General features: G+C 39.3%; 1 protein-coding gene across 2 annotated transcripts; it reads left to right on the forward strand.

Moving 5' to 3' along the window:
- The first annotated feature begins 16 nt into the window (after positions 1–16).
- On the forward strand, positions 17–27,953 carry SEC23IP (SEC23 interacting protein). Of its 2 annotated transcripts, XM_052798427.1 has the most exons (19): positions 23–236; positions 4,085–4,614; positions 6,061–6,256; positions 6,770–6,963; positions 7,309–7,398; positions 8,717–8,837; positions 9,163–9,252; positions 9,905–10,046; positions 11,391–11,599; positions 12,290–12,408; positions 13,000–13,170; positions 13,560–13,655; positions 13,830–14,030; positions 14,692–14,847; positions 15,562–15,664; positions 17,046–17,231; positions 19,248–19,410; positions 23,363–23,463; positions 26,801–27,953. In XM_052798427.1, the coding sequence occupies exons 1-18, from the start codon at positions 71–73 to the stop codon at positions 23,442–23,444; spliced, it is 3,015 nt and encodes a 1,004-aa protein (XP_052654387.1). In that variant the 5' UTR covers positions 23–70; the 3' UTR covers positions 23,445–23,463; positions 26,801–27,953. The 2 variants fall into 2 exon arrangements, with proteins under 2 accessions (XP_052654388.1, XP_052654387.1); XM_052798428.1 differs by lacking the exons at positions 17,046–17,231; positions 19,248–19,410; positions 23,363–23,463; positions 26,801–27,953 and adding an exon at positions 16,412–17,027 and having other exon boundaries at positions 17–236.

A 27,953-nucleotide genomic window follows, 5' to 3' on the forward strand; every position in this document is an offset into this window, starting at 1 on the left:
AGCGGGCAAAGCGGTGAGGGCGGAAAGGGCCGGGCCGCCGCGGGGGAAGGGACGTGGCCGGGGTGCAGCCATGGCGGCGGCGAAGCCTGGGGCTACCGGCGGCGGCGGTGGTGGCGGTGGCGGCGGCACCAACTTGCTCTTCTCCTCCTCCGCTACCGAGTTCAACTTCACCGTGCCCTTCATCCCGGTCAGCCAGGCTCCGGCTATACCGCCGGGCCCCGCTCTCCTGGCAGCCGGTAGGGAGGCCGGCCGGGGGGTGCTGAGGGGCCGCTGTGAGGGAAGCGGGAGGGCGCGGCGGGGTTGCGCGGGAGCCCGGCGGGAGTCTGCCCTCCGCGCCGCTGGATAACGGGCTGTGGGCGCGGTGGGAGACCCGAGGAACCGAGCCGGGGCCTGCCAAGGGGTGCCGCGGGCCTGGTCGGCGTCTGGGCCCGCTACGCGTCGGTTGGACCCCAGTCTTCTCTCCGTAGGGCTCTCTGAGCTGGCTGTCACTGCTAGCTGCCGGGCGTTAATGCTTCAGGAAAGACAAGCTGCTCGAGATGTGTGCGTTCCGCTTTCCTGCCTGTGCTTAAGTGTTTGGGCTTTAGTTCTGTGTCTGAGGAGAGGGGATGATTATCATGTTTTCAGTTCATTGATTAGTATATTTGTTTCAGCAATTCCCAGCTGTCAGTACTTCCATTCAGGGATGTACGTAGTGTTTTCACTCTTGTTAAGCTCCTCTGCCATGTTATCTTCTATTTTCCCCGTGTGAAAATAGCATGTTAAGCAGGCACCTTAAATGGCCTTAACTTAACCGTGGTTTTAATACCCTGTCCTTCTAAAGCCTTAATGGTGTTCCAAACACATGCATGTGCAACTTAAAATATGACGCTCAAATAGTTTCAGATAAAGGAACGGATTTTTCTGGAAACGTGTTCAGTCTGAGACTAAAGCTCTAAGTATTAGAAATACAACTAGAAATCAGATTATTTTAATTTTTACTGCATCGGCACATGTTGAGTCCAAAATCCAAGACTTGATTTTGATGCTGTTGTATCTTAGCTAAAATAAGTGTTAATATAGCTGGAAATCAGTGGAGTACATCTCTGTACATTTAAGATGTAGATTCTTAAATCTTAATCTACACTTAATCTACATTTAAGATGTAGATTCTTAAATCTACATCTCTGTAGATTTAATAAAATGTTTGCCGAATATGGCTTTGAAACATTTTTTTTATATCGACTACATTTTTTTGGGTGGGAGGGTTAGAAGCATTAGAATATTATTCCTACTTACTTGAGGTATCTAGGTAGCCAATATATTTACTACTTCCATTGTGCAATCTTTATAGTTTTTCTTTCTGGCAAATATACATTGTTTTTAATTTTTTAAAAAAAGTAGTTTTTAAGTGCTAGTCTGGCCAGTAGTTCTGCACAGATGACTGTCATGTGGCCATTTCCTGAAGATTTTGAAGCTAGCCAAGGAGAAAATCTGATGGGATTTCATCAATGTGGTGAATGGTATGCTCTCCATCTCACTTAAAATTTGATGGGATGAAGATTCATAGTTTTGCAGCTGGAGTGAACTTCAGTGCTGGAGGTTGTGCCACAATCCGTGTCCATCTGAGTAAGGCCCACGTCCTGTTAAATGTTCTATTTCAGTGGTCCATTGCGCTCACTGTTTGTCTAGCCAGGTGTCACGGGGATCTGGCTGTGTAGAGCAGTTTGCATCTTGAATCGTAGTTTGAAGCAGGAAAGAACAAGCTCTTGAGTTTGTGTTTTAAATTGTGTAAAATGTAATAAGAATTGATCTCAGGAATTGTTTGACATCTGACAGCCAACATTAGGAAGCTGTGTGCAGTCATAAAATTCTTGTATTTCCAAGAGCGGGTAGTAAGTGTTTTGTGCTTTGCAGTTTGATGATAGAAGATACATTCTCTGGCTCAGGTGTGGGTGAAGTAACCCATATACTTACTGTAGACAGAGAGGAGTGTTCCCAATAAGAAAGTGGACTAATGTCACTTGTGGTTGTCAGGTGACAATCTGTGAATGGCAAGGTTCCACATTATATACGGAGGGATATACAGGAGGTTGTCACACAGTCACGGTTGAAGAAAGACTGTTTTGTATTTGGGAAGAATGCTGCCCTTGTATGTCAAAGCTGTACACTCACAGGAAATTTTTAAATTTGTATGAAGTGCTAGTTTTTCTGCTAGTCCGGGCTTATGTTTCAACATAGTTTTTGCAGAATTAGAAAAAGGCAAAGTAGAAAGTAATGTATTGTGTTGGAAAACTGTGTGTGTGTACATATATACACACACATAGAAGTATAACTTTTGTTTTGGCAGAACTTCTTCAACCTCATTTTGCAAGGAAACGTACAGTTAGACTAAATCTCTGAAACCTAGTTGAAATTGGAGAAGAGTAGCTGTTCTGTGAACGGGCATTTGGTAAAGGCCTTGAAAACTCTTGAGCACGTTGCTACATGTTTATCGTGATCTGACATGGTGAGGTGAATTGCCTCTGCTACCAGTTACTTGGAAAGCTGAGAATTAACAGTGTGGTGTACAGTATGCTCCTCTCTATTCCACAATGGTTATGAAATGTGAAAGGAAGAAGAATTTTATTGTTTAGAAGTTGAGACCTCTTATTTAATATAAATGGCTAGTCTGCTTGTAGTTCGGAGATAATCCATAGGCCCGACTTCATAGTGGTCGTTGCTTATAAATGGTTTTAGTATTCTCTGCATGATGGTTCACACATGTAGATTTTGCGTTTTGTTCCTCAAAGTGGGATAAAATGCTATAGGTGAAAGTCAGAGAAATTGATAAATGCAGGTGATGCCTCAAACTGACATCATCTGAAAAGACTACTAATAAAAGACGGTTAAAGTAGTCCATTTTAGTCGTGGCAGCTGCTTCTTTTATGATTAATTAATTAGAACAGCAGCTTCCTAGGGAGGCTTCTCTGTGGATTCCCCTGTGCTCCCTTGATACTCTATATTACAGTTATGTTGGCTGTGGATAAAGACATTTGTTATTGGCTGCTTGTAGCTGCAGAGATGCTTGGTCTCTCTCTTTGGCTAGGGACTGAGTAGCAGAGAAGCAATGATAGCTCTGTGGTTTCTTCCCCATAGCCTGGGGATTATTTGATTGCCAGAGCAGATGACAACACTCTTATGACTTCTGCAAATTGCATTGGCTGCTTGCAAGGTGTTGTTCCTTCAGGAGGCAGGCAGTAATGCTCAGACCATCACAGGTTTAACTGAGCTTACTGTGAGACCTATGATAATGTCAAACCACTTTTTTTTCCACTTGTTAGTAGGTTGCTGCAAAGCAGAAAACTGTGATTGACCAGAACCTGGTTTATGTATTTTCTCACTGCGAAAGGGCAGTCATTGTCTTGCACCTTTTCAAGCCCTCTCCTACAATTATGCAGAATGGGGACTTACTTTTCTGCACCAGAGATTTAGCTCTTGTGCCAGTCTAGAGTAGGATTTTTAGAGAGAACTGGAGTAAGTCCTGCTCATCAAATGACTTGGAGCGATGACTTATGGCCACCTTGCAAGTAAAATGAGAAACCTTGCAGGGGCTCTGCTGAAGGAGCAGGCGAGAATGCATTGGTTAACCAATCGGTTTGGCCTATTTGAGAATGTCCTTAAGCTCTACTTTTGAATTTGATCTTGGAAGTCTAAAAATCAAAGCGTAAAGTCCTATGCTTAGTAACTGTTTTCATGGTGAAAGGAAATGAACCAAGGCTGCTCTTGCATTTGGTAGGCATAAGGGAAATTGGAAGGGATTTTAGTGCCCTGGAAGCAGGGATCTTTGCCTAGTTGACTTGGGAAGGTCCTGACTTCAGTCATACTTTGGTCTCTTATTTCAGATTTTTAATTTTTGTTGCTTTCTCTGTGTACACCAAGTAACTTTTATGGTCCATTTAAATGTTCTTGAAGACATGGTATCTTTTGTTTAATTTTATGATGTGTTTAATCGTCAAGGATGTGTAAGCTTTGTAATCTTTTTGGCTTTATGGGGGCCAACAGAGTTTTGGTAACTAACTGGTTTGAACCTCTCACAATATCTCTAGTGATCTTTTTGTTTTTGCAGATGATTCTGCAGATGTTGGTGAAGAGGACAGCTTCTTGGGTCAGACTTCTGCCAGCCCCAATCCACCACAGACTTTCAACTATTTCTCTCAAGTACCTAGTAGCAGTGATCCATTTGGAAGTATTGGACAGCCACCCTTAACAACTGTTGCACCACCCGTTGGAGCAGCAGCCTTCTCCAGGCCTCCAACTTCACTTCCACTTGTGCCTGGGTCACAGGATGGGCAAAATGCCTTTTCACCGCATATTCCTAAGTCACAGTCCTCTTACAGTGCACCACCTACTTCACAGGTGGGAATCACAGCTTATCAGACTCCTCAGCAGAGCTGTCCCCCACCTGCAAATGCGTCTACTCTTCCCCAAGGAACATCTCAGCAGGGATATAACCCTTATCGGCACACCACCCTGAGCAGCAGAGCTAACCCGTACCTTACTCCACCGCAGCTGCAACAGAGTCACGCACCTGCTCACCCACCATCCTCTGTACCACCTGTCCAGATGTATCAGACACCTCCAGGGTCATTGACACAGGTATATAATTCATTCCTGATGTCCTGGTACCAGAACAAACCAATTTAAGTCACTGTCCTCTTTGAACTGCATGTTTTATCTTCTGAAGATTTTTCTTTCCTCCCCAAAAAAACTCCAGAAAAAGTTTTGAACTATTTCTGATAGCAAAATCTTCTCACTAGAACTAGACTGCAACTGTTGCTTTAGGAAAACTTCCTGATCTTTGAAGTGAGTGTACCCTGAGGCTGTAGCTACATCGAGTCCCTGGTGTCAGAAACAAAGCCAGGTTGTGAAGTTCTGTTGCTCTTTTCTGTCTGAGTTTGCTGCCATTTCAGCTGTGTTGCTGCATTGTTTATGCCTCTGCTGTAAATCGGGTCATTCAGCCATTTGCAAGATACGGGCTAAAAAACTCTTTTCAAGCTGGTTTTGCTGGTGAAGCCAGCACTTTTTGAAATTATGATCTAAGTCACGTAAATTGTGAGCAAACCCTTTGAAACACATCGGTTGAGGATTTTATGTGATATAAAGCATTAATCTCCATTCTTCTTTTACCTTCACAAAAGCTTTATTAAAATAATGTGAATGGGTTAGTAATAACCTGACAAGTTTTCCTTAAAAACAACAAAAATTGTTTTTATTTTGCCTGAGCTATTGCTATATTGCTGGTATTGTGAATAAAGAATAGAAAGATTATATAATGACAAAAAACATAGCAAAGGCAGTACAACCTAAACAATCTGGAGTTTTAGATTGAAGAATTTCAAAACTTCTGTTTGCTTGATTTTATATATTGTACAATATATTAGTTTTTTTTTTTTCTTTAAGTGTATCAACCAAAGCAGTTGCTACTGCTGACATCACTTGCTTTTAGTTGTGCTAACTGGGATCTTTGTACAATTTGTATGAAATCAGCTTTATGTAGGCTATAGTCCCTTTCAAAATCAGTTACTTTTCTTGCATCACTGAGGCTGCATTTGAGTTTGAAATCTGCCTGTCCTGATCACTTTGCAGGAGGAGAGCTATTACTGAAGTGGCCACTTGTTAAAATTGACAAATCTTTATGCAAAAATGTGATTATGTATAAATGAATAATGAGAAGAGTGCATTTTAATTTTCATGTCAGGTTTGGTGGCTGTAAGAAATAAGCTCAGCCTGAGTTTTGAAAATTTAAGAGAATGTTTTAAGTCTTACTGGTTTTAGGTAATCAAGGTGCTAGACCGTAACAGTTTTTAACAGTATTTGTGGGAATGAAATTCACATCCTTTCTCAATTTGAAAAGGTGTAAGTTTTCAAAAACATGATAAAGCGGACAACTTGTCTATAGCATTTTTATAATGAAAGATAATGTTCTTGGGGAGGAAAAAATGTTAGAAATAAAGGCTCAGAGTGTTCTCTCTATAGCAAAGTATAGATTAGTTCTGTAAAAACTATGTGAGATTGAGGTGATGAGCCCATATGTATTTTCAGTTTCCACAGTCTCAGTCACAGCTCCGAGCTCCTAGGCCTGCAGGTCCACTGGTCCAGGCACCTCCTGTTTTGCTGCAGAACCATTATGAGCCCGTTCAGCCACACTGGTTCTACTGTAAGGAGGTGGAGGACAAGCAAATATGGATGCCATTCAGCATTCTGGATTCTGCAAAACTAGAGGAAGTCTATAATTCTGGTAAGTCGTATCTTACTCAGAGGTAAACAGAAGGACTAGAAGGAAGATATTAGAGTAATGCCACTCACGTGTGAGAGAGTGATATGACAGTAATACGTAATGTTAATACACATCTCGAAGATGTATTTTGTGCTACTTGATTTATTCACTTATGTTATCTGTTGCTTCGTGCTGTCAGTGTTAAGATGTACATCCCTAGTGGATATTGCATTTTCACATAGAATTCCTAGTTACCCATGTCTTAGTTTGCCTTTTTGTTAAACTCTGTCAGCTCTGGAATAAGTATTCATATTTGGGAGTTGCTCAAAGCTTTTTTTTTTTGTGGTGTACAGAGCATATAGAAGTGTTTTAGGAGCAACACAATGGTTGCCTGATATTACGAAGCTTCTCTTCCAAGGTATAGCTATCTGTCTTAATGGCCTTAATTCATCACAGAAGTGATTGGGGCTGGGGCGAGAGAGAAAAAAGATTGTATGTGTTAGTATTGTAACTGAGTGTGACTTTGTGTCATAGTCCAGCCTGATCCTGAGAGTGTGGTTCTGAGCACTGACGGGGGACGCTATGATGTGTACCTGTATGACAGAATGAGGAAAGCTGTTTACTGGGAAGAAGAGCCTTCTGAAGTGAGACGATGCATGTGGTTTTATAAGGGAGACAAGGATAGCCGGTTTATTCCTTACACTGAGGATTTTAGTGATAAGCTAGAGGTTAGTATTACTTTTATATAAACTTCACAAAGAACTTGATAGTTCTTTGTATTTATGACCTTAGAAATACTACTTTGTGTTTCATGAAAATGATTTCCAGAATGCACTTTCTAGAATGTAAGTAAGCAGATCCTGGAAAGGGAAGTGGCTAGAAGGCCATGTTGCTCATGCATAGGTCCTGCACCATTGTGACCTAAAATCAACTTGTGTAGTGCTTCACGTGATGCTTTTGTATAAATAAAGTTATGTAAATTATAACTTTAACATTACAGATGATGCACAAGGCCAAAAAATAGTTCGTCTGAGAAGGCATACTGATTTTGTGTAACTTGTTTACTGTTTCAGGCAGAATATAAAAGGGCTGTAACGACAAATCAATGGCATCGGCGGCTTGAATTCCCCAATGGGGAGACAATTGTTATGCATAATCCCAAGGTAATACACTTCGGCAATTCGTTCTCACAGAATTCATTAGGGGTGAAAGAGCAGATGGATGGAAGCATAAACTGAACGCAGTCTTAGTCTTGCTTGATTGTTTTGGATACATGTGTATTAAAGATGATAAAGTTTATAGAACACTGAACTGCTCCTTGCTTCAATATGCTGTCACATGATTAAAAGACAATGCTTTCTGAAACCTAAGAAGAATAAGGGTTTGCATAGTAAATATTTCAACTAAGCATAACTGGCTGCAAACAGGAGGCAATTTGAATTAGTTTAACCTCAGACAGTCTGTACCGAATGGAAAGTAATTTAAACTAAGAGCTTTCATGTGGAGAAGAGCATTAATCTAACTATAAGGTAATTAGTTTGTGTATTTAAGCCATGAGAACTCTTCCACTGCAACTATTTTTAGGCTATGAGAATGTATAGCAAAAAAAGCTATAAAAGTTCTTCCAAATACTCTGCTAACAGTTTCATGTGATTAAAACATGGACTTTAGCCTTATTGACCAATGCTGTTGACTGTTCACTTATCACACATGCAGTAATTAATAAATAAATAAAAAAAATAACCCAAGGGCCAGAAAGGATCACAGTTGCTCCTACTTTAAGCGCTTACTAATGCTGGTTAAGGAGTTCTGTCCAGTAAAAACCTGGAGAAGGAGTGCTTAAACCACTTGGTGTCATAAATATGAGTTCAGACTATACTGAGTCTCAGTGTAAGTCTTATAAACAGCTGTACTACTGAATTCCTCACTTTCTAGGGTTTCTGGGCTACTTTCAATGTTGTTGTCCTTCCCTGAAAAGCACTGCACTTTTTTCTTTCTTTTTTCTTCTTTTTTTTTCTCTCCTCCCCCCCCCCCCGCATGATAGAGTAATTGTAAATAGGGGTAGTGTTCAGTTTCCTCACATAAACAGTTATCCGCTAAGGAACAGTGGATACTGGGGTCTAGGAAAGAGGAGCTTGAATAATGCTTGTCTAAGGAGTTAAAATTGTTAAGAATCACTGAGCAGGCCAGCTTCTTCAACTAGTGGTTACTTTTAAGTCATCTGGTTGCTTTTCACACTAATGAGAATTATCTGTGTTAGTTTAGAATCTAGTTCTAGTGAAGATGTCACTGCTACAAGGAATAGCCCTAGGGTTTTCTAAGGCTTTTTTTTGCATATGTGCTAACTGAAGAAAACGGTCGAGTCTCAGATGCAAGGTAAAGCAATCAAACAAAAAGTGTGTTAAACCATGCGATGCTTTCAGACTAACAATATGAATCATAAGGTTTTGTGTTTGTAATTGGACAATGTATTTTTTTCAGGTCATAGTTCAGTTCCAACCTTCTGCCACACCAGATGAATGGGGCACCACTCAAGATGGTCAGGCAAGACCCAGGGTAGTAAAACGTGGAATTGATGATGACCATGATGAAATTCCTGATGGTATGTGATTACTGTATGTGGGTCTGCAGCTTGAGCAGTTGGTTCGGTTCTGTGCAAAAGTTGGATAATAGTGGCTGAAGTGGCAATGCACTGTTCGTGCCTAGAATCTAAAGATTAAAGTTACTCCTTAATCTAAGCTGCTTGAAAGAGGTTATCTGTTTTGGGTTTTTTTTTAATCAAAGGAGTGCTGTGGGCTATGTTATGTCCTGCACTGTGTTATGTAATAGGCTTTATAAAGCAAGTACATCTTAAAGTTGCTTGACTCTAAATGTCACCACTGCAGTACATATTGGTACTCTGAATTTTTTCTTTTCTTTTTCTACAGGAGAAATGTCCCAAATTGACCATCTAGTATTTATGGTTCATGGCATAGGTCCTGTATGCGACTTGAGATTTAGAAGCATTGTTGAGTGTGGTAAGTTTTTGCTTGTTTAATGAGCAGTTGTATTCTTAACTGTTTAATTGTGGGTCTCTGTATCTCTCATTCAGATAAGCATGCCTTTAAAAAAAAAAAAAGTCTCTAATGTTAAGAAGTTCAATTTCTGGTAGAATTTTTTCCTGATTATTTGCCAAAAGCAGAATCTGTGTTTTGTCAGACTTATGGCTTTAACTGGTCTTATTAGTCCTCAATATCAGACTTGCAGAATGGTTTGGGTTTCGGGGTGTGTGAGATGTGGGGTTTTTTTTTTGTGGTGTGGATGTATGTGTTTGCTTTGTGTGGCTTGTGTTTGTGGTGGTGTTTGTGTGGGTGGTTTTTTTTTTTTTTTTTTTTTGAATACACTCCAGTACAACTGAGGAAATTAGGGTGGCCATGTCTGGTCATGGAGTAAAAATGCATTCATTGCGAGATGAATAGAACCTTGCTAGAAAATCCACTTTTTTAAAAAAAAACCAAAACATTTTCTTATAGTTAGAGGAGTAATACTTGAGAAGATTTTTCCACTTTGCAGTTTCCTTCATTTAAAATTGACTATGTCTGAAGTTGGAGGGCAAAAAAAGAGTATTTGTAATTGTGTGCTACATGAGTACTGCTACTGTCAGATTTTCATTACTCTTCTTCTCTACAGTTGATGATTTCAGGACTGTTTCTCTGAAGTTGTTGCAGACTCACTTTAAGAAATCTTTAGAGGAACATAAAGTGAGCAGGGTGGAATTTCTCCCAGTTCACTGGCATAGTTCTCTGCATGGAGATGCAACAGGTGTAGACAGGTGAGTATATTGTTTAATGTTGAGAACTTCATACAAGCTGCATCTTACAGTTTTTGTAAAGTGGATAAAAAGAGAAGTTAATATGCTCTTTAAGCTAGATGAATAAATGTGTGACTGTGTTAAAAAAGAGAATCGCGGTTTTTGTTAATTAACATTTTGATGAGTATAGGGAAAGCTGGAAAGGCATGTGGAGTATTTTTCTCTTGTTTATTTTCATGACATTGAGTGACAGGATACGTATACACACACAGTTTTTCAGTACCGCATTTTCATGAAAGTGGCTAATGCATTGATACATGATGATGAGTGAGTGTGTAGAGGTAGTGATCGTAAGTACGAGTTGGTGAGCATGATGTATTGCCCAGCAACAGCTGTGTACAATTTAGAGTGGGGAGTTTTCTCACCTGTACCTTCCTGCAGTCTGATTGAGTCTCACCCTAGATGTCAGTGTCCTCTTTCTGAGGAAGGCATTGAGCCCTCTGTCCAGTTCTAAAGTAGTGCCTGAATTATCATTAGGCAGTTGAGCTAAGATTTTTTTTTTTTTTTTTTTTTTTAAACAAAGTATCTATGTTTGGGTAGGAGTGTTACATCATTTTAAAATCTATTTGAAAATCACTTCCTGGTGCCTATCCCGTTGCTATTGCTTGACATTTCAAGCTGTTTTCTCTTGCTCAGAGATAGGGAAGTAGAAATTGCGAGGGTAGCAACCTGTACCGTTTAGAGCGCAGGCTGGTGTTCTCCCGACTGTTCTAGCTCAGTCAAGTCATATTGCTTTCCTAGAGTCTTAGTCTTTTATTCACACTTGAACGCTGCATTATCACGAGGAAGGATCCTTATTCTGTTAATCAAACAAGGCAACACCAACTAAGGCAGTCTCAGTTCTCTAGCAATTCCATTGCAGCTGTCTTAACTCCAGGCAGGCAGATGGTGATGCGACGTTTCTTCTTCAAAAAGAGTATTATGTTGCCTGTTACTTGAATTTCACCTTCAATTTTTATACGCGAGTTCTTTTTCTCTTCCACTTTGACCAATCTGCTCACAAAACTTCCCTGTTACTATACGAGAGCAGTGTTGGAACAAAGAAAAGATTATTTCAGACATCCCTTCAGCCTGGAGAGAAAAAAGGGAGCTGTGTCTTTCTCAAATATGTACAATGAGCAGATAGCACTAACGTATGAATATGCAATGAGGTCAGAAGGCTGTATTTTTTTTTTTAATGTTTGTAGAAACCATATCTGTAGTGTTTACATTGCAGTTCTACTACCTGTCATTTCAAAACTTATCAAAGTTCTTATCTGCATTTCTTCAAAGGCATTCATGCTTCTAATGTTTTTGTGTTACTAGGAACATAAAAAAAATCACTTTGCCGAGCATCGGACGCCTGCGCCACTTCACCAATGAAACACTCCTTGACATACTGTTTTACAACAGCCCCACCTACTGTCAGACGATTGTGGATAAAGTAGGGATGGAAATGAATCGTTTGTATGCACTTTTCATGAGTCGCAACCCAGACTTCAAAGGAGGAGTCTCTGTGGCTGGGCACAGTTTAGGTACTTATCAACGGAACTGATTTGGGATAAAACCAGCATTCCTACACTAAGGGAAATGGAACCTTCATTAAGCGTGAGGCTAAAATTAGCTGATAGGGCATGGTTGTCTTTCAGAATATGGCTGACTAAAAGTCAAACACCTCTCAATAACTAAGTTTATAAAGCTTTGAGAGAAGGTTAGTACTTCATGGATGCGTACATTTCCCTGCCCCACCCCGCCCCCACTTTAGTTTCCTTCATGAAGACTTAGTGTCTAATTTGTGTTTAAAAGTTGACAGGTTATCTGGTGTCTTGTTACGTGGGTAAATTCTGTGTCTCAGAACCCCCACTTAGTAAAAGTAAGATAATTTTTTGGAACATAGATTAAGTGTTATAACGATATATGGCATACTGGTTTGGACTGGAACTTTTCCTCCAGTTTGGCAAGCAGTCTAAGATGGTTAAGGAAAGATAGTTTAATCATGGCAACTACGTAAAGCACGAACTGGGGGAGGAGGCTGGGGGGAAAGGTTTGCTTTTTGCTGAGAATGATCGTGTTCAATTTAATATGTGGGTATTTTAGTTTTAATTTAGCCATCTTTTTTGATCAGTCTGTACATTGCTATTACTACTGCATATAAATCATGCTTGGGATTTAGGGATAGGAAAATCTGACATTTTTCCCAAGGCAACTTTAATTCCTGTTTCCAGGTTCCTTAATTCTATTTGACATACTGTCTAACCAGAAGGACTTGGCTTCATCAGTAAATACTGGACCATTCTCTGGTGTTAATGGGACTGTAAAGGACGTGGCTGTTCATGATAAACAGGTAATTTGCATGCTAGTCTTTCCAGGAAAATAGATATGATATTTTCAGCAACTTTTTCTTAAGTTTTCAAAATTTATTAGCTGAAACACGGTTGTGGGTTCTGATAGTACATTTTAACGTGTTAATGGAAATATGCAGTTTTGTAAATATTGTCAGTTCTCAGGACAAACTATTCGCATCTCTCTCAAGTTCCAAATAGGCCAGTAATGGGATTTGATCATGAACATCAGCTTTGACCCTTGTGGACATGTAACTTGAGTCTTAACAATATCTGAATGATGGGGGAGATGCATAAGAGGGAAAGAATCTACCTATGTTCAGGCTTGAAAGTTACCAGTTGTTTGACAAGTAAAAGGAAATATTTCTGAGTGTTGGAAAGCTTTTGCCTTTCTTAGTAATTTTTAAGTATGTATTTCGCTGGTCTATTATTAGTGGAAGATCTTTATCCTGCTTTACTAAGAATGGGCATAAATTTACAGAGCTTAAGTGATAATGTTTTTATGAGAAGGTTGTTAAACTTGTTTTTACTTGCTGCATATTGGTTTTTCACTGTTAGATGATGTGATTCCATTTCTGTGCTGTTTTGTTAAGATGACTGAAGATACCAGTTCCTTGGGCTCCTCAATTACTACTTCTGGTGATGACCTTTGTGAGCCTGAAGTAGATGATGATGTTCCTACTTTGCAGAAGACTCTGGAAATGCTTAGTTTATCGGACTATGCAAGCACGTTTGAAAAGGAGCGAATTGACATGGAGTCTCTGGTATAATAATGTTCACTTGATTTATGGGGATTGCCCAGGGTATGTTTGGTGGGGTTTTTTTGTGTTGTTTTTTTTTTTTCTTTTTTTTCTTTATGAGTTTAGTGTACCATGAGGCATGAAAGCAGTTGCAAAGGTAAGGTAATTAATGCGTGACATGAAGACTAAATGTTATGTGACTATTTTTCTTGGTGTGGTGTATCCCCCCCCCAATTATGTTAAGGCGCTTTGTATCATGTCTTTAATTTTTTGTAATTTCTGTAGCTTTATAAAATGTCTTATCTAATTCATAAGTCATTGCCAAGAAGAAATTATATATGTTACTAGAAAAGATACTTTATATCTTTGATGTGTGTGTTTGGTTTTTTGTTTTTTTTTTTTTTTTTTTTAAGCTCATGTGTACAATTGATGACCTGAAGGAAATGGGGATACCTCTGGGACCAAGAAAGAAAATAGCTAATTTTGTGAAAGACAGAGCAGCCAAGCAGGTAAATACATTTTTCAGGAATGAAATAAAAAGTTGTTAAGCAAATGTAACTGACTTCCTTACTGTGGAGTAACTTCTATTCTTTAAAACACTTGTTAACATCATGGATTTATTAAAGGAATTTTGACAACTGTGAAATAAACCTTTTTCCTGATTTTGAAACTTTTCTCAAAAGGAACAAAAGAAAACAGTAGCAGAAAAGAAAGCAGTGCTGGCTGCCACACTGCAAACTCAAGAAGATGCCCAGAAAGCAAAAGAGGCTTCTGTCTCCCCTTCAGAGTCTGGTCAGCTACCCCCAAAGAGGAAACTTCCTGTTGGTGCATCTGTTTCATCTGTGAACATTGACTATGACTATTTTGAAGTTGGAACTGGCCAGGTGAGACTACCTAGATTTAAATGATTCATTTGGAAGAATGCTGTCCTTTTGCTTGGTTTTGTTTCTTTTAATGTTGATGACTTTGTGCTACTCCCCTTGATTGTTGTACAAAAGTTATGTTTACGTAGAACTTTACCCTTTGGCAGGAGGGAGGGCTGGGAGAGTGGGTTAGATTACGGAAAAGCAAAACTTATTATAACAAGGATGCTACTACAATTCATTTTTTCTTTCAGCAGTGAATGAGCTGTAAACATGGTTCTGTTTCAGAAGCAGAACTGTGTGAATGACATAATATTGAATGGTTCTGTGGCTTTACAGTTAACATGGTAGCCTAAATTGATCCATTTATGCTGATATATTTAAGTTTTACCTCGAACTTAACTTAAAAACCAAACCTCAAAGACTTCCTGTTTTAAATATATTTTTTCAATTTTTTTCATACTTTCGAATTTTTTCTTTAAAAATCATTTAAATATTATACTATTAATATGTACTAGTACTATGGTATTAGTATGGAAGAGGGCAATGTAGCTGAAGCTTCCTGGAAGTACTGTGAGCATGTGGTGGATTTAATACAGAACTTGTTTTTCCTTCCTAGCTGAGCATTATATTAACTAGCTGGCAGTTCTGAGAGGTTTTATATCTGATTTCTGTTTGTTAGGTTTCTGTGGTTTACAGTGCATTGGACTTTGAACCAGATATTTTCTTTGCTCTCGGTTCTCCTATTGGTGTGTTCCTTACTGTGAGAGGTGTGGAGAAGATTGATGAAAACTACAGGCTTCCTACCTGCAAGGGATTCTTCAATATCTATCATCCAGTGAGTAAGCAGTACTTTTGAGATTTGATTTCAGTTGATGCAGATGACAACAATGCAGAATACTAGGTTTTAACCTCTAAGCATTACACCTCTCGTTCCCCTACGTACATTTCCCAAAACACCCTTTTTAAAAAAATGACCCAACTGAAATACATATTCCAAATATTTGTGGTCTTTACTGCAAAAGTGAACCTAACATTCTAGGTATGGGTTGGCTTGATAATATTTGTTCTGTTCATTTTCAAAGCTTAAAGGATTTTTTTTTTTCATTTTTTCATTAATTTCAAGCCACTCTTGTAGATTTTTATAAAGTGTTTGTATTTGAGCCGTTTACAGGACTTTTCTGAGTTTCCAGTTTAGATTCTGGGAAATTTAGAAGTCCTTAGAGGTTTTGCAGCACATGCAGTACATTTGTCCTCTTCTGTCCCATCTTGCTTAACAATTAAACAGTGACGTGTTGGTAGACATCATCAGAGTGCAAGAAAATTTTGCTGCTCTTTCAGTGTCGTGTTTCCTCTTTAGAATCGCTGTCTGTAGGGGAACAAGACCTAACTAGTAAATGGTCATGAACTGAGTTTCTGTAAGGTGAAATAGAACAGAATTCAAAAGTGGTTCTCTATTAATCATAAATAGGGATTTTTTTTTTTTTACTGAAATATGATAATTAGAATAATTTCTACGATAACTAAATGTCAACGTGTTGTTTCTTAACAGCTTGATCCAGTAGCTTACAGGTTAGAACCAATGATCACTGAAGACGTGGATTTAAAACCAGTTCTCATTCCACATCATAAAGGCAGAAAAAGGCTTCACCTGGGTAAAAAGAAAACTTACTTCATATATGGATCTCATGCCTAATTTACTCATTTGATGCATTAGAATATTGTAAAATTTCAAGAGACTAATGAATGTTCCTGGATGTCTGACTCCATGTTTTTCCTAAACATTAGAGGGGATTCCTCCCAACCGCATGAGCTGGGCATTCACAATTGCATTCAGATGTAATAATAGTAATTCCTCCAGATTTGAGCTTCTGATTACCAAAGTTCCATTTTAAAATCGCTGTACATTGCTTGTTCACCTTAATTTCTAAGATGATGTGAAACAGAAACTAAATTTACTGGGTTTTTTTACCTTGTCCCTAATGACCACCATGAAGTGTTTAACCAGTGTTTGTTCAGTATTGGAAACATTGTGTAAAAAGGTGGTTCCATAGCCATTGGTGGCCAGGGACTGGATTTTGTTGCTCACAAGTACACATCAAATCGAGGTGCTATACTTAAATTTTGCATACCTAATAAGGAAAGTCAGTTTTGCTGTACGGTTGACAATATTACTGTTGTACAAGTTCAGAGACCCCTCCTGAAAGCCTGTCTTCAGGCACTTGGATGGAGAAATTCTGCAGCATCTATACTTTAGAAGGGTACATTAGAGAAGGAGTCTGCTTTTCTAGACTAGACAAGGTACTTGTTAAGGAATGTTTAGGTTACAACTCTCAAAAAGTGTATATAGTAAAGGAGAAAAATATGGTCTGTTGCTCTTCACTGTTTTTTCTTTGATGTAGGTGAATGTTCCATGGAACAGTTGTGAGCCCTGATCTAACAGACCGCTGTGATTCTAACCAGTTATTGTGAAGAGCTCTCCTTCATTCGGTTTCCCACCAGTATTGAATGGCAGCTTGGTTACTGGTGACACAGTTACTAAACTATAGCAGAATTACAGGCTAGAGTTGTCCAGGAGTGCTTCTCCAAATTCACTACTGCTGCAAGAGACGTTGGCAGCTCTTCTGGTCTCTTCTGCTGTGCTGGAGTTTGAAACTAGTCTCTCTCTACTTTCCCTTTAGTGTAGGATGTTAGGAGTAGTTGTGGATGGTGTTGGTGTTGAGGGATTGGCTGGTGTAGCTATTTTTGTGGACCCTTCTGGATTTGGAGGCTGTTGGAGTGTTTCCTGTGCTAGTAGGTTTTAACTCATTGACCCATTCAGTGAGAAACCAATTGTGTATTAATTGCATTTCACCTAATCTTTTTGAACAGAATAGAGAAGCAAGAAACACACATACGTGACATAGCAAGCCTGTTTCTCCTAATAATTGGGATGTTTGTTGAACAGGGTTTCATCATTCTGGTTTTAGTTTATAATTTTAATTCCTTCTACTGTGGTGATTTTTTTTTTTCTGTTTTAATTTTACTTTTTCTTAGAGTTGAAAGACTCTCTCTCTCGTATGGGATCTGATCTGAAACAGGGTTTTATTAGCTCTTTGAAGAGTGCATGGCAGACCCTTAATGAATTTGCACGTGCTCATACATCTTCAACTCAGCTACAAGCAGAACTGGAGAAAGTAGCTAACCAGATTAAAGAGGAAGAAGAAAAGCAAGTGGTAGAAGGTATGTGGACACATTATTGTTTTTCTTATAACTTATTGATCTCAAGTTAGTAGAAACTTGAGTATCCTAGTGATTGCTTGCTATTGATTTTCCTGACCCTATTAAAGAGCCCTCTGTGCTAGATGCCAGGTACCCGCCAAAGTCACTCTATCATTCCCATCCTCAGCTGGACAGGGGAGAGAAAAGATAATGAAAGGCTCGTGGGTTGAGATAAGGACAGGGAGAGATCACTTGGCAATTACCGTCACAGGCAAAACAGACTCAACTTGGGGAAAATTATTTTAATTTTATTACCAATCAAATCAGAGTAGGATAATGAGAAAATAAAAACCAAATCTTAAAACACCTTCCCCGCACCCCTCCCTTTTTTCTGGGCTTAACTTTACTCCTGAATTCTCTACTTCCTTCCATCCAGCGGTGCAGGGGGATGGGGAATGGGGGTTGGAGTCAGTTCATCACACATTGTCTCAGCTGCTCCTTCCTCCTCATGGGGAGGACTCCTCACACTCTTCCCCTGCTCCACAGTGGGATCCCTCCCACGGGAGACAGTCCTCCACAAACTTCTCCAACATGGGTCCTTCCCGTGGGCTGCAGTTCTTCACAAACTGCTCCAGCGTGGGTCCTTTCCATGGTGTGCAGTCCTTGAGGCACAGACTGCTCCAGCGTGGGTCCCCCATGGGGTCACAAGTCCTGCCAGAAAACCTGCTCCAGCGTGGGCTCCTCTCTCCACGGGGCCACAGGTCCTGCCAGGAGCCTGCTCCAGTGCGGGCTTCCCACGGGGTCACAGCCTCCTTCGGGCATCCCCCTGCTCCGGCGTGGGGTCCTCCCTGGGCTGCAGGGGGACAGCCTGCCTCACCATGGTCTTCCCCACGGGCTGCAGGGGAATCTCTGCTCCGGCGCCTGGAGGACCACCTCCCCCTCCTTCTGCACTGACCTGGGGGTCTGCAGGGTTGTTTCTCTCACATGTTCTCACTCCTCTCTCTGGCTGCAATTGCTGCTGTGCAGTTGTTCCCCCCTGCCACCCCCTTCCTACATCTGTTCTCCCAGAGGCACTACCTCCATCACTGATGGGCTTGGCCTTGGCCAGCGGCGGGTCCGTCTTGGAGCCAGCTGGCATTGGCTCTGTTGGACTTATGGACATAGGGGAAGCTTCCAGCAGCTTCTCACAGCAGCCACCTCTGTAGCCCCCCCACTACCAAAACCTTGCCACACAAGCCCAGTACAGGATTATTAATGTTAAATGTAAGATCTACTGCTGAATTTTTTTGCCTTTTAGGAGAGGAAAAGTTAACAGCTTTTACTGAAGCGTATTTTAGGCTTGAGTTTGTATAACCTTTCAACTTTCTGTTGGAAGGGCAGGTTTTTAAATCCGTTGTGTTTTCTTTCCTTTCAGGGCAAATTAATACAAATAAATATTTGTGAGATTTATTCTCTTCATCAGTGTTCTGCTGAGTTTTTGGGATGAGCTAAGAAGCATTTAAGTATGTACTCTTAACGGAATAAAATGCTGTTGAGAAAAATAAACTTATTGGATATAAATACTACCCCAATGATACCAAGGGCAGGCTTCCCGGTTGTGAATTATCTGTCAGTATTTAGTAATGCTGGCTTTGTCTATACTTACAAAGACGAAACATTCCTCCTGGTTTAAATTGAGGATAGTGATTGACTCTATGCAAGGGGGATGTAAAAATATATTATTTCAGGTTATTTGCTTGTGGAGTGACTGGATCTGTCTATGTATAAACAGTGGGGTTTGTTTTTCAAATTGCTTAGCTGCTACTTTGTGAGCTGTTCTTCAAACAAACTCTGTTTAAACTGTTATGAAAGAAATAAGCATATAGTTCCAGTAACCTCTCCGAATTATGCAGTGGTGTGCTAGTCAGTTGAGACTGTTGTTATTGTCTTATCGCAAGCACTTGGAAATTATAGCAGGGAAAATAGGTGATACTTCTTGATTATAGTCAAGCAGGCTGTGCTTGAAAATAGTTTAAATCTTAAACTCTTTAATTTTAGCTGAAAAGATCACTGAAAGTCCAGAACCTCCAAAAGATGAAGATTTTTTAGTGAAGGTTGGAATGCTAAATGGAGGACGTCGTATTGATTATGTTCTACAAGAAAAACCAATAGAAAGCTTCAACGAATACCTTTTTGCTTTACAGAGTCATTTGTGCTACTGGTAAGAGGAAATATTTGTGATTCTATAGATACTGCTTTTCTGATATAACCGTGTATCTTTAAATGTTGGTAATGACTTGCCTACCATTTATCTTACTCCTATTGTCTGTTATTTACCTATGACCAATATGATAATAGCTAGAGCCATGTTTCCTGTCTTGAGCATTTTATAATGAAAACTCAGGTGATGTCTGTCAAAAATCATGCCCTAGTGTTCCACTTCAAGTACAGTTTGACAAAAATAACTGGGTTTATATACACAGATGTATTTTTCAGGCTACTGCTGATTTGAGAAGTTAAAACGTTGCAAAAGGACTGACCAATTATAAAGCTACCAGAATAGGAGTGGTTCCAGTGGTCGATGTGTATGCATGTGACTTGAGACCTGAGTTTTCTGGGTCTTTGTAATCTTTGAAATGTTTGGAAAAGATGACTGCCAAGTTGGATATGAGGTCCTCATCACTTAATTCTGAAATGGCCTCTTGTTTGGAAAGATACTGCCTTCCCACACAGGCATACTGTAAAGATCAATTTGTTACACTCTGGATGCTCAAGTGTTATATAATTGAGAAAGTTTGAGTATTAAGTAAACAGTATATATGACTCTCCAGGAATGTCAGTCTCAAGGTGTTGCACCTAGATGTCACCCTTAGCTAATCTCATTTCAAAATAAAACTCTGTGTTAGCACAAAGTAAACAAATCTATCATCCTATTTACAATAAAGACATTGCATACTGTTCTTATGAACTTTGACACTCAAAATGCACACCTTTAGCTACAATCATTTTCAAAACAAGGAAAGCTCTATGAGCATTTTGACAGCTGTAGTTTTTCAAATAAAACTATTCATGAAGGAATTGTATTAGACTACAATATGTAGTAAAACTTTTATTACCTCTTCATGTTGGAATGAAATTGCTGGGTATTAACAAAAAAAAGGAAGAAAAAGGGCATAGTGGAATTTCCTGTAAATTTGGATGGTTATGATTTACCACTTGTGTACAGTGGTTGCTCGTATACAGAACAATTTATAGAACAAGAAGCAGAGTTTGATGTCATCATGTAGTCAGAGCTGCAGTAGGCCCATTGCCTTATCTGGATTTGGTTTCAATTTTTTTAAGTGCTTACATGTTTCAAATGGAGAAAGATATAACTCCATTTATAGGAATGTCATGACCGCGGCTGGACAGACCAGGCAGGGGTAGTGATGAGTTTGGAATTCCCTTGGGCTAAATTAAGGTGAAACGACACCAAATGATCAGTTGAAGGTTTTATTCATGGCAGAAGCAGCCTGAACTTGGGAGGTGTAACAGTAGGTGGCGGGGTCTCTCACAACAGGAACTGGCATGAAATTACCTCAGTAAACCATGTAACCTGGGGTAACCATATACATCAATTCAGGGAAGAAGGAGATCCCTCCCGTTGGGTCAGGAGGTTCAGAGCAGACCCCCTTGCTTTCCAGACTCCTCAGAGAGGATCCCAGGGGTGGCTGGATCCACTCCTAGTCCCAGACTTGGTCAACGGTTTTGTGTCCAAAGGGGTGAGGAGTAGGGAGTATGAAAAAGGAGAGAGAAAGAGAGAGCGAGACAGAGGGAGGAAGAGGAAAAGAAAAGAGAAAGATTTCACCATTCCTGGGTCCAGCGTTGCTCTAGTCAGCCGAGGAGTCCAGTTCTGGTGGGCATACGTGCCTGGGGCTTCAGTTTGTGTCCTTTTATTATCTCCTTGCCCCTCCTTTGGGCGGGCACTCAAACTCATTAGGCTAATTAGGTGTCTTGTGGGGTTTGTGTGGGTTGCTTGGGAGTAACTTCTTCCCTGCAGGCATGACCATCGTTTGATCTTTGGCCATGTGTGGTGAGCTGCCCTGCTCAGCGCATCCAAACACAGAGCTCCCGAAGGCCTTCCCAGTCCTGTTGCTGATGTCCTCTGCTGACCTGTGCTGATTGGCTTCTTTTCACCTGGGGCTAGTTGTTATGCAGTGTTCCTTGTTATGCAGAACTTGCCCCACCACAATGTTTGAGACATTAACTCTTTCAGTCTCTCAAAAGGAATAGCAGTAACCATTGACCTGTTGCATTTGCCCTTATGAGTTGTTCTCTTTTTTTGGTGTGTTATTGTATACATTTTATTATCGTCATAAAATTAAGCACACATGAATATGCACAAGGTGTGGAATAGTAGAGCGAGGGATGCGTAAACTGTATTTGGCGACACGACAACACACCTTTATATGTAATAGACAAGCTTGGATGTCAGTTGCTGAGCTGTGCAAAATGCTATTGGTGAGGGAGGAGTGACTCGCCTCTTGGTTTGAGTTTAGCAGGTGCTGGACAAGCAGTGCTCTACACTATTTTTGAAGGTTTTGATTTTCAATAGCTAATAATTTTTAGAAGCAGGCATTTTTCCAGGGGTTAAAATACGGAATTGAAAGCATTACCTGAAGGATCTTATTAAAGTCAGTATCACTGACATTGTCAAAGATCAGTACCTGCCAGAGAAGGGATTATCAAGGCTGCAGCGCTGATATGTGCCAGCAATGTTGAGCATTGAGCTCTGGCAGGGCTCCCCGAGCAGTTGGTGACCCAGTGGTGGCAGTGCTGTTTCGTGAGTAGAGTTGAAGGAACAGGGAGTTCTTTTCTACAAGGCGGCAGCTGATCATTGCCAGGTTTTTAAAAACTTGCTACCCATAGGTTTTTTTGTCATTCAAGTAAGGAAGATAAGCACGATGATTACTGACCCAAATACGAGAGCGTGGTGGTGGTGGTGGTGGGGTTTTGGTGTTTGTTTTTTTTTTGTTTTGTTGGAGGGGGGTGGTAGGGAAAGCCTTAAATGAAATGCTCTGTGTGTTAGAGAGAACAGAGCTTCTGTGTTGATCCTTCTGCTTTCTTGTTTGCTTGCTCATTTAATAGCAGAGACCATCAAGAAATGTGCTTACTATCTCTGTACTCAGTTGTGGAAAATATCTGTAGTCTCTTAGCTTGCACATTTAGCTCTGTACTGGTGTTCTGTAAATGATGGTCCTCACATTTGGAGGATCACAGTTGGACCGTCTAAATCTTCTTTACTGTCTCCCTGTGTCATTTCTTTTAAAAAGCACAGGAAGCTACCCTTATCTAACAACTCCTGCAGCTTTGGAACTTTGTTAAAATGTGCCTGTTTAACTTTGTTATTTTTTTTACAGCGATTCTTACTCTTTTATATTGGTATTGTTTATGTGTGTTTAAATAACATTTTATAGATGAGTAAGAAGATTTAAGTCTGTCCCTGTTAAATTTAAATTCAGATAGCCTGAAGCTTTGATTTTTAAAAGAGGGAAAACAGCAACTTGGAAACATGGCACTTGAATTATATTAATCTTTAAATTATTTGAGAACGTCCTTACTTTTTAGCAGTAAGGAAGAGAGGAAGACTATGGGTATTTCACATAGTCTATTTACAAGAAAGTGCCAGCCAGTAAGGAGAGAAGAATTAGAATATTGCTGATAGAACTGGCAAGGCTGAGTTTTGACATTGGGCTAATAGATGCAGTGGAGCAAGTAAAGGAAGAAAGCCTTGACAAGTAGAATGTATTCTTGGTGGAATATATTCAGGAGCCCATTGCAGACAAAAAGTGATAGATTATTTGAGGATATTTAAGCCAAATGAGTAACATCAAAGAAGTGGATAGAGAAGGGCATTTCGAGTTGCAGCATAGTAAGTTAGGGGGGACTGAATGGGGGAAAACGCAGTAGAAAAAGGTAAATGCATAGGCTAGGGCTGATAGCAGAAATAAGGCAAAACTGTTGAAGAATTGTAGCTTGAAGGAAGTTGATAGAGGTAGCAGCATGTTCCCGAAAGGTAAGTGCTAGGGCAATAGGTTGTGCAAACTTTTTAAAGAGCTGGAATGGGATGAAGTGTGGCTTACAAGAATTAGAACATGGCCTGTACTAAAATAATGCATTTACATTCTTCGTAGGGGATCTGAAGACACTGCCTTGCTGTTTCTCAAAGAAATATACAGGACTATGAATATCAATCCTGAGCAGCCACAGCACTGATGTATGGAAACATGAATTTGTAAGTTTGTTTTAATATAACTTATGTACTCATATGAAATTCAGCTGCAACTTAGATGTCTTTACTTTCTCTTTTCCTCTGAAGTTTAAATTATGAAGCTGGCAGCTGCAAAGTGTCATTTTGATTGCAAAAACAATTTCCAGACTTAAATGCAGGGAAAGTCTTCAAGTTCTTCCCCCCTTCGCTCCCCAAAGATATCTGATGTTAGAGTTTCTGGTATGGGATAATAATTGCCAGTACAAATATGTCAAAATATATGATCTCTCTTTATCATGTTTCTCCCCCAGTTCAGTTGTTCAGTGAATGTTCAAGTATAGGAAAACTTGGTGATATTGGATATGATGAAACTTCATTTACAGTGCAGTAGATCAAAGACGACCAGCAGTGTTCCACTGTTGCAATGTCCGTATTGTTGTATTAGTTGACCAATTGTGCACATGTATGCCAGGGAAGAAGTTGCTTGTCTCCTAAGAAGGTGTTAAACATTAATATTGATAAATTACTGAATGAGACCTCTATATATGCCAGTATTTTATTATCTTTGTATAGCTTAAGAATTTCAGTACAACAAGTGAAATGATACAGCATAGAAGTTGGTTCACTTTGAAAAGAAATTAAATACCCAATATAATTAAGTATCTTAGATCTGAAATACACTTGCAGGTATTTTTATTTTAAGATGTGTGTTTCCTAACTGAGGATCTGTATTTTATCAGTTTGCATCACTGGGTGTTGTAGAATAGACTATATTTTCTTTTGAGAGGCAAGGAGGAAGAAATATGCACCTTACCTTTTTGGAATCGTATGACAAGATAGTTTCTGAATGTATTTCTCAGTTTTTTCAGAAAAACTGATAATGTCAAGGTACATAAATACCCAGTATCAAGAGAAATACTTGACATTTCAAAGAATATTCTAGATATCTTTAACGGGTGCCGTACAGTTTTAGTAGTCTTTTGTAACAGAATGCTTCTGATGGTCAGTTGATAGCATCTTTTTTTAAAATGAAATGTCATAGCTGATCAAATGCATTTTTTTAAAGCATGGCCAAATAATAGGAAAAAGGCACTGTTTGGCTGCACAGCTCTGACAGTGGTGTGTTAGTTATCACAATGGCTTATGCAGAGTCTCAAGTCACAGTTGCAGAATTTTTTCTCTGCTTTTATTTCTTTATGACTGCTTAGGCTGAAATCACATGAAGCTTATTGCTACAGAAATAACTTTCAGTCTCATTGGTGGGGATTGGGGGTAGGATGTGATAATTTATCACCACAAAGCTAGTGGGTTTGTTGCTTAGCTTCAGCATACACTGGTATAATTGTATTTTTCATTGAGAACTACACAGTCAGAGGACCGTTTAGCAGGATGTCATGCAACAAAGCATAGTTAAGGAAATCTGTGTGATTGTAATACCATCAGGAATTGCTCAGAACTTCTCTCACCACTTGCTTGACTGAACAGTGCTTGAGATGGGGATTCAGATCCTGGAGGCTTAAATGGGAGGTCAGTTAGGGCCCACTGGGATGCAGTTAATGACAAGTGGTATCTTGGGAAGGCTGCACACTAGAAGACCAGGATCTTTTTTACATGAGAAGAAATATGTCTACATATGCTGTCTAAAATAATATCGCATAAGTCTTGCAGTAGGGAAAAGGAAAATTCTCCCCCAGTGTTAGACAGTAGTCAGATAGGGTTGGCATGTTTTTTCTTTTTGTTTTTTTCTTTTAAGACCTTCAAATGTGAAGGGCGGCAGTGTGAAAGTAATGGATTATCCAGCAGTGCCTATGACAGCAACATCCATTTACCTATCTAGAAGTAGATTATCTGAAGAAACAGCCTCTGTCTTTGTGGGCTGCTCAAGGGAAAGAGTAAATGCCAAAGGTAGCTCTGGGCTCTCTCTTCATATTTTTCATGTTAACTGATTTGAACGCTGAGACCTGACTGCTTCCCTGCTTTGATGCGCAGAGCTACCTCTTCCTGTCCAGTTTAATTTCATCATGTCTGCTGTCAGCAGGGGGAAAGAGACAGATCTACTAGCCTGCTTGCCTTTCCTCAGGAATGTTGATGTTTATGGTGCTGTTGGCCAGTACAGGTCCCTTTAACTTCTTGGGGACACTGGTAATTTTGGAGCAGGTAAAATTTAGCAGAGGCAAGCTAAGGGAGGAGCTGGATGTTTGGTTTTATCTCTGGTCTGAATTAGCTGATTGTTTTCTTTTGGAGAGATGGAAGGAGTTGGTCAAACAATGTTCTTAAAAGTAGAAGAGGGGTAAGGTGGCCACTGTGCTTCATCATATGGAGGATGAATTTTGAAAGCAAAGAGGGTCATTGATGCACAGCATCTAATGCATAGCATAGCTGTGTAGTGTTCTGTCTTGGGAGGTTTTTCTTGACATCTGCTGGTAACTTACTCTTAACTAAGTCAAGTCAGCAGCGTTAACTATCTTAGCTAAAATTACATATGAGAAGAATTCATTGCACTTAAAATTGGTGACTAGCTACCAATATCTGTTTGCTTCTACTCACTGATAAAATAGTACAAATGGTATTAAAACCTCTTGAGTTCTACTTTTATTTGGTATGAGTGACTTGATTTAGCTCTTCTAGATCATCTTAAAGCTGTTCTTTGTGAAACAGTGATACAGGGTTTCATGTAAACAATCTAAAGAAGTGCTTGGGACAACTTTAACACATAAATTGGAAATTTCATTTCCTGTATCTATTTTGGTAACTTGGTTGAAAGGAAAGTGAAAACCTAAGACGTTTTCAAATGACTCTTGCAAATGAGAATTTTGTCCTTCTTTAGTAAAGCATAGCCACCACTAGCATCTTGATCTTTTTATTAGATTCACAGGAGTATATTTCACTGCGTTGGCTAGAAGATTTGTTCAAGTCGCTATACACTGTCTATATATTATTCTTATTTTTACAGCTCTTTTAGGGGGCTGTAGTGAGGGAGGAGAATGCACCAGCATATTAAAGCTTGGATGTATAAACTGTTGCATCTTTATTTCTATCTCTATTTAGAGTAGGATAATTTATTACCATAAGTTAAAGAATCTAGTAGCTAATTAAAATGTATAGTGAATGACATCCTGTGAGCAGTTGTGGGCTCTTTCTACTTGTAATTGTAATTGCCAATTTGTGTCTACAAGAAGTATATTTCAGGAGCTTATTGTATTAAAAAAATGTTAAAAAATGTGTATGGATTTTTAGATCTTTTTGAGTCCTCTTGCAATTGAATGTTGGCATATTTAATTTTATTAGTACTACTACAGGAATAGGAAACTTGATATATTTCATATTTCCCATATGTACATGTTCTGTTTTCTCTGCACAGCTGTACCTGTTGCTCCGACAGACCTGGTGAAAAACGCTTTGAAGAACGCCTAGTATTTTCATAGTTACAGATGACAGGATAAGCGTCAGACTTTTTTTCTGCTGGTCCAGAACTTGCTCAGATTCTACCTTCTTGTGTCACTTCAAGCAAACTTAAATTTTGAGATGATCAGCACTGTCATTCAAGAGATGGATGGAATGACACAATTTTGATCTTAAATCAGTTTAATTGTACAGTTGCCAAGTATAAAGTGATTGTTGAAGAAGGGGTTTTTTGGCATGCAAATCATTACTTCTCTCCTTCAGCTATCCTGTCTCAGCTGGCTGTCAAACATGCTTTGCCCATCAAGGCAGCATGTCCTTATTAAAAAGGACTTGTTGAGAAACAGCAATAATCTGCTTTTCTTGACATGTTTGTTGGTCCACCTTTTAAAAATAAAATGTGAACTGTAGTTATAACCATCTTTAATACAGATTACACAAAACAGTTCATATTTACTAAAAACTAGCAATCAGAATCATTTTCTTACTATTGTAAGTGTGATGGAGATTATTTTATAAAGACCTTTTTAAGCCTCTGTTAAGAGTTTTATTGTGGGGTTTTTTTAAGTAAAAATGAACCTTTGACTTTGAAAATGTTAGAAGTTTGTTACAGCTAGTTCAGTGTTCACATCTCCTGAAATGAAGAACAATTTATAATAACATGTTGGTCTGGTAATTAAGGTCACTTTAGTGAACGTAGGCTGCAGTTGAGAACTGAAATACTTAACCTTGACCTTGCAGTTTAGTATCTCAAAACAGTCAATGTAAATAGAGGAATCTGAAGCTTATGAGTACTAGAGAAGAAACTAGGTCCAGACCTACGATCCAGACTCCATTTTCATGTAATGAAGTTGAGATGAGTTGGGTAGTATGAAATCCTTTGAATTCATGCCTCTGAATACTGAGCTTCTGTAGCTTTCCTCTGGCTTCAACTTACATGCAGATTGTGGCTTTTCTTAATATTAGTGACTTAACCTTACTACTGAGTATTTGCCTCTGTTATTGCAGTAAATGAATTTTGAAATGCAGTATGTTTTTTTTCTTGGTATATGTAAAATACACATTATTGTGTATATATTTGGGTTATTATAATTAAAAATACCTTATTTCCA

The sequence above is a fragment of the Harpia harpyja genome, chromosome 10 (genome assembly GCF_026419915.1).
Source record: "Harpia harpyja isolate bHarHar1 chromosome 10, bHarHar1 primary haplotype, whole genome shotgun sequence".
Classification (NCBI taxonomy): Eukaryota; Metazoa; Chordata; class Aves; order Accipitriformes; family Accipitridae; genus Harpia; species Harpia harpyja.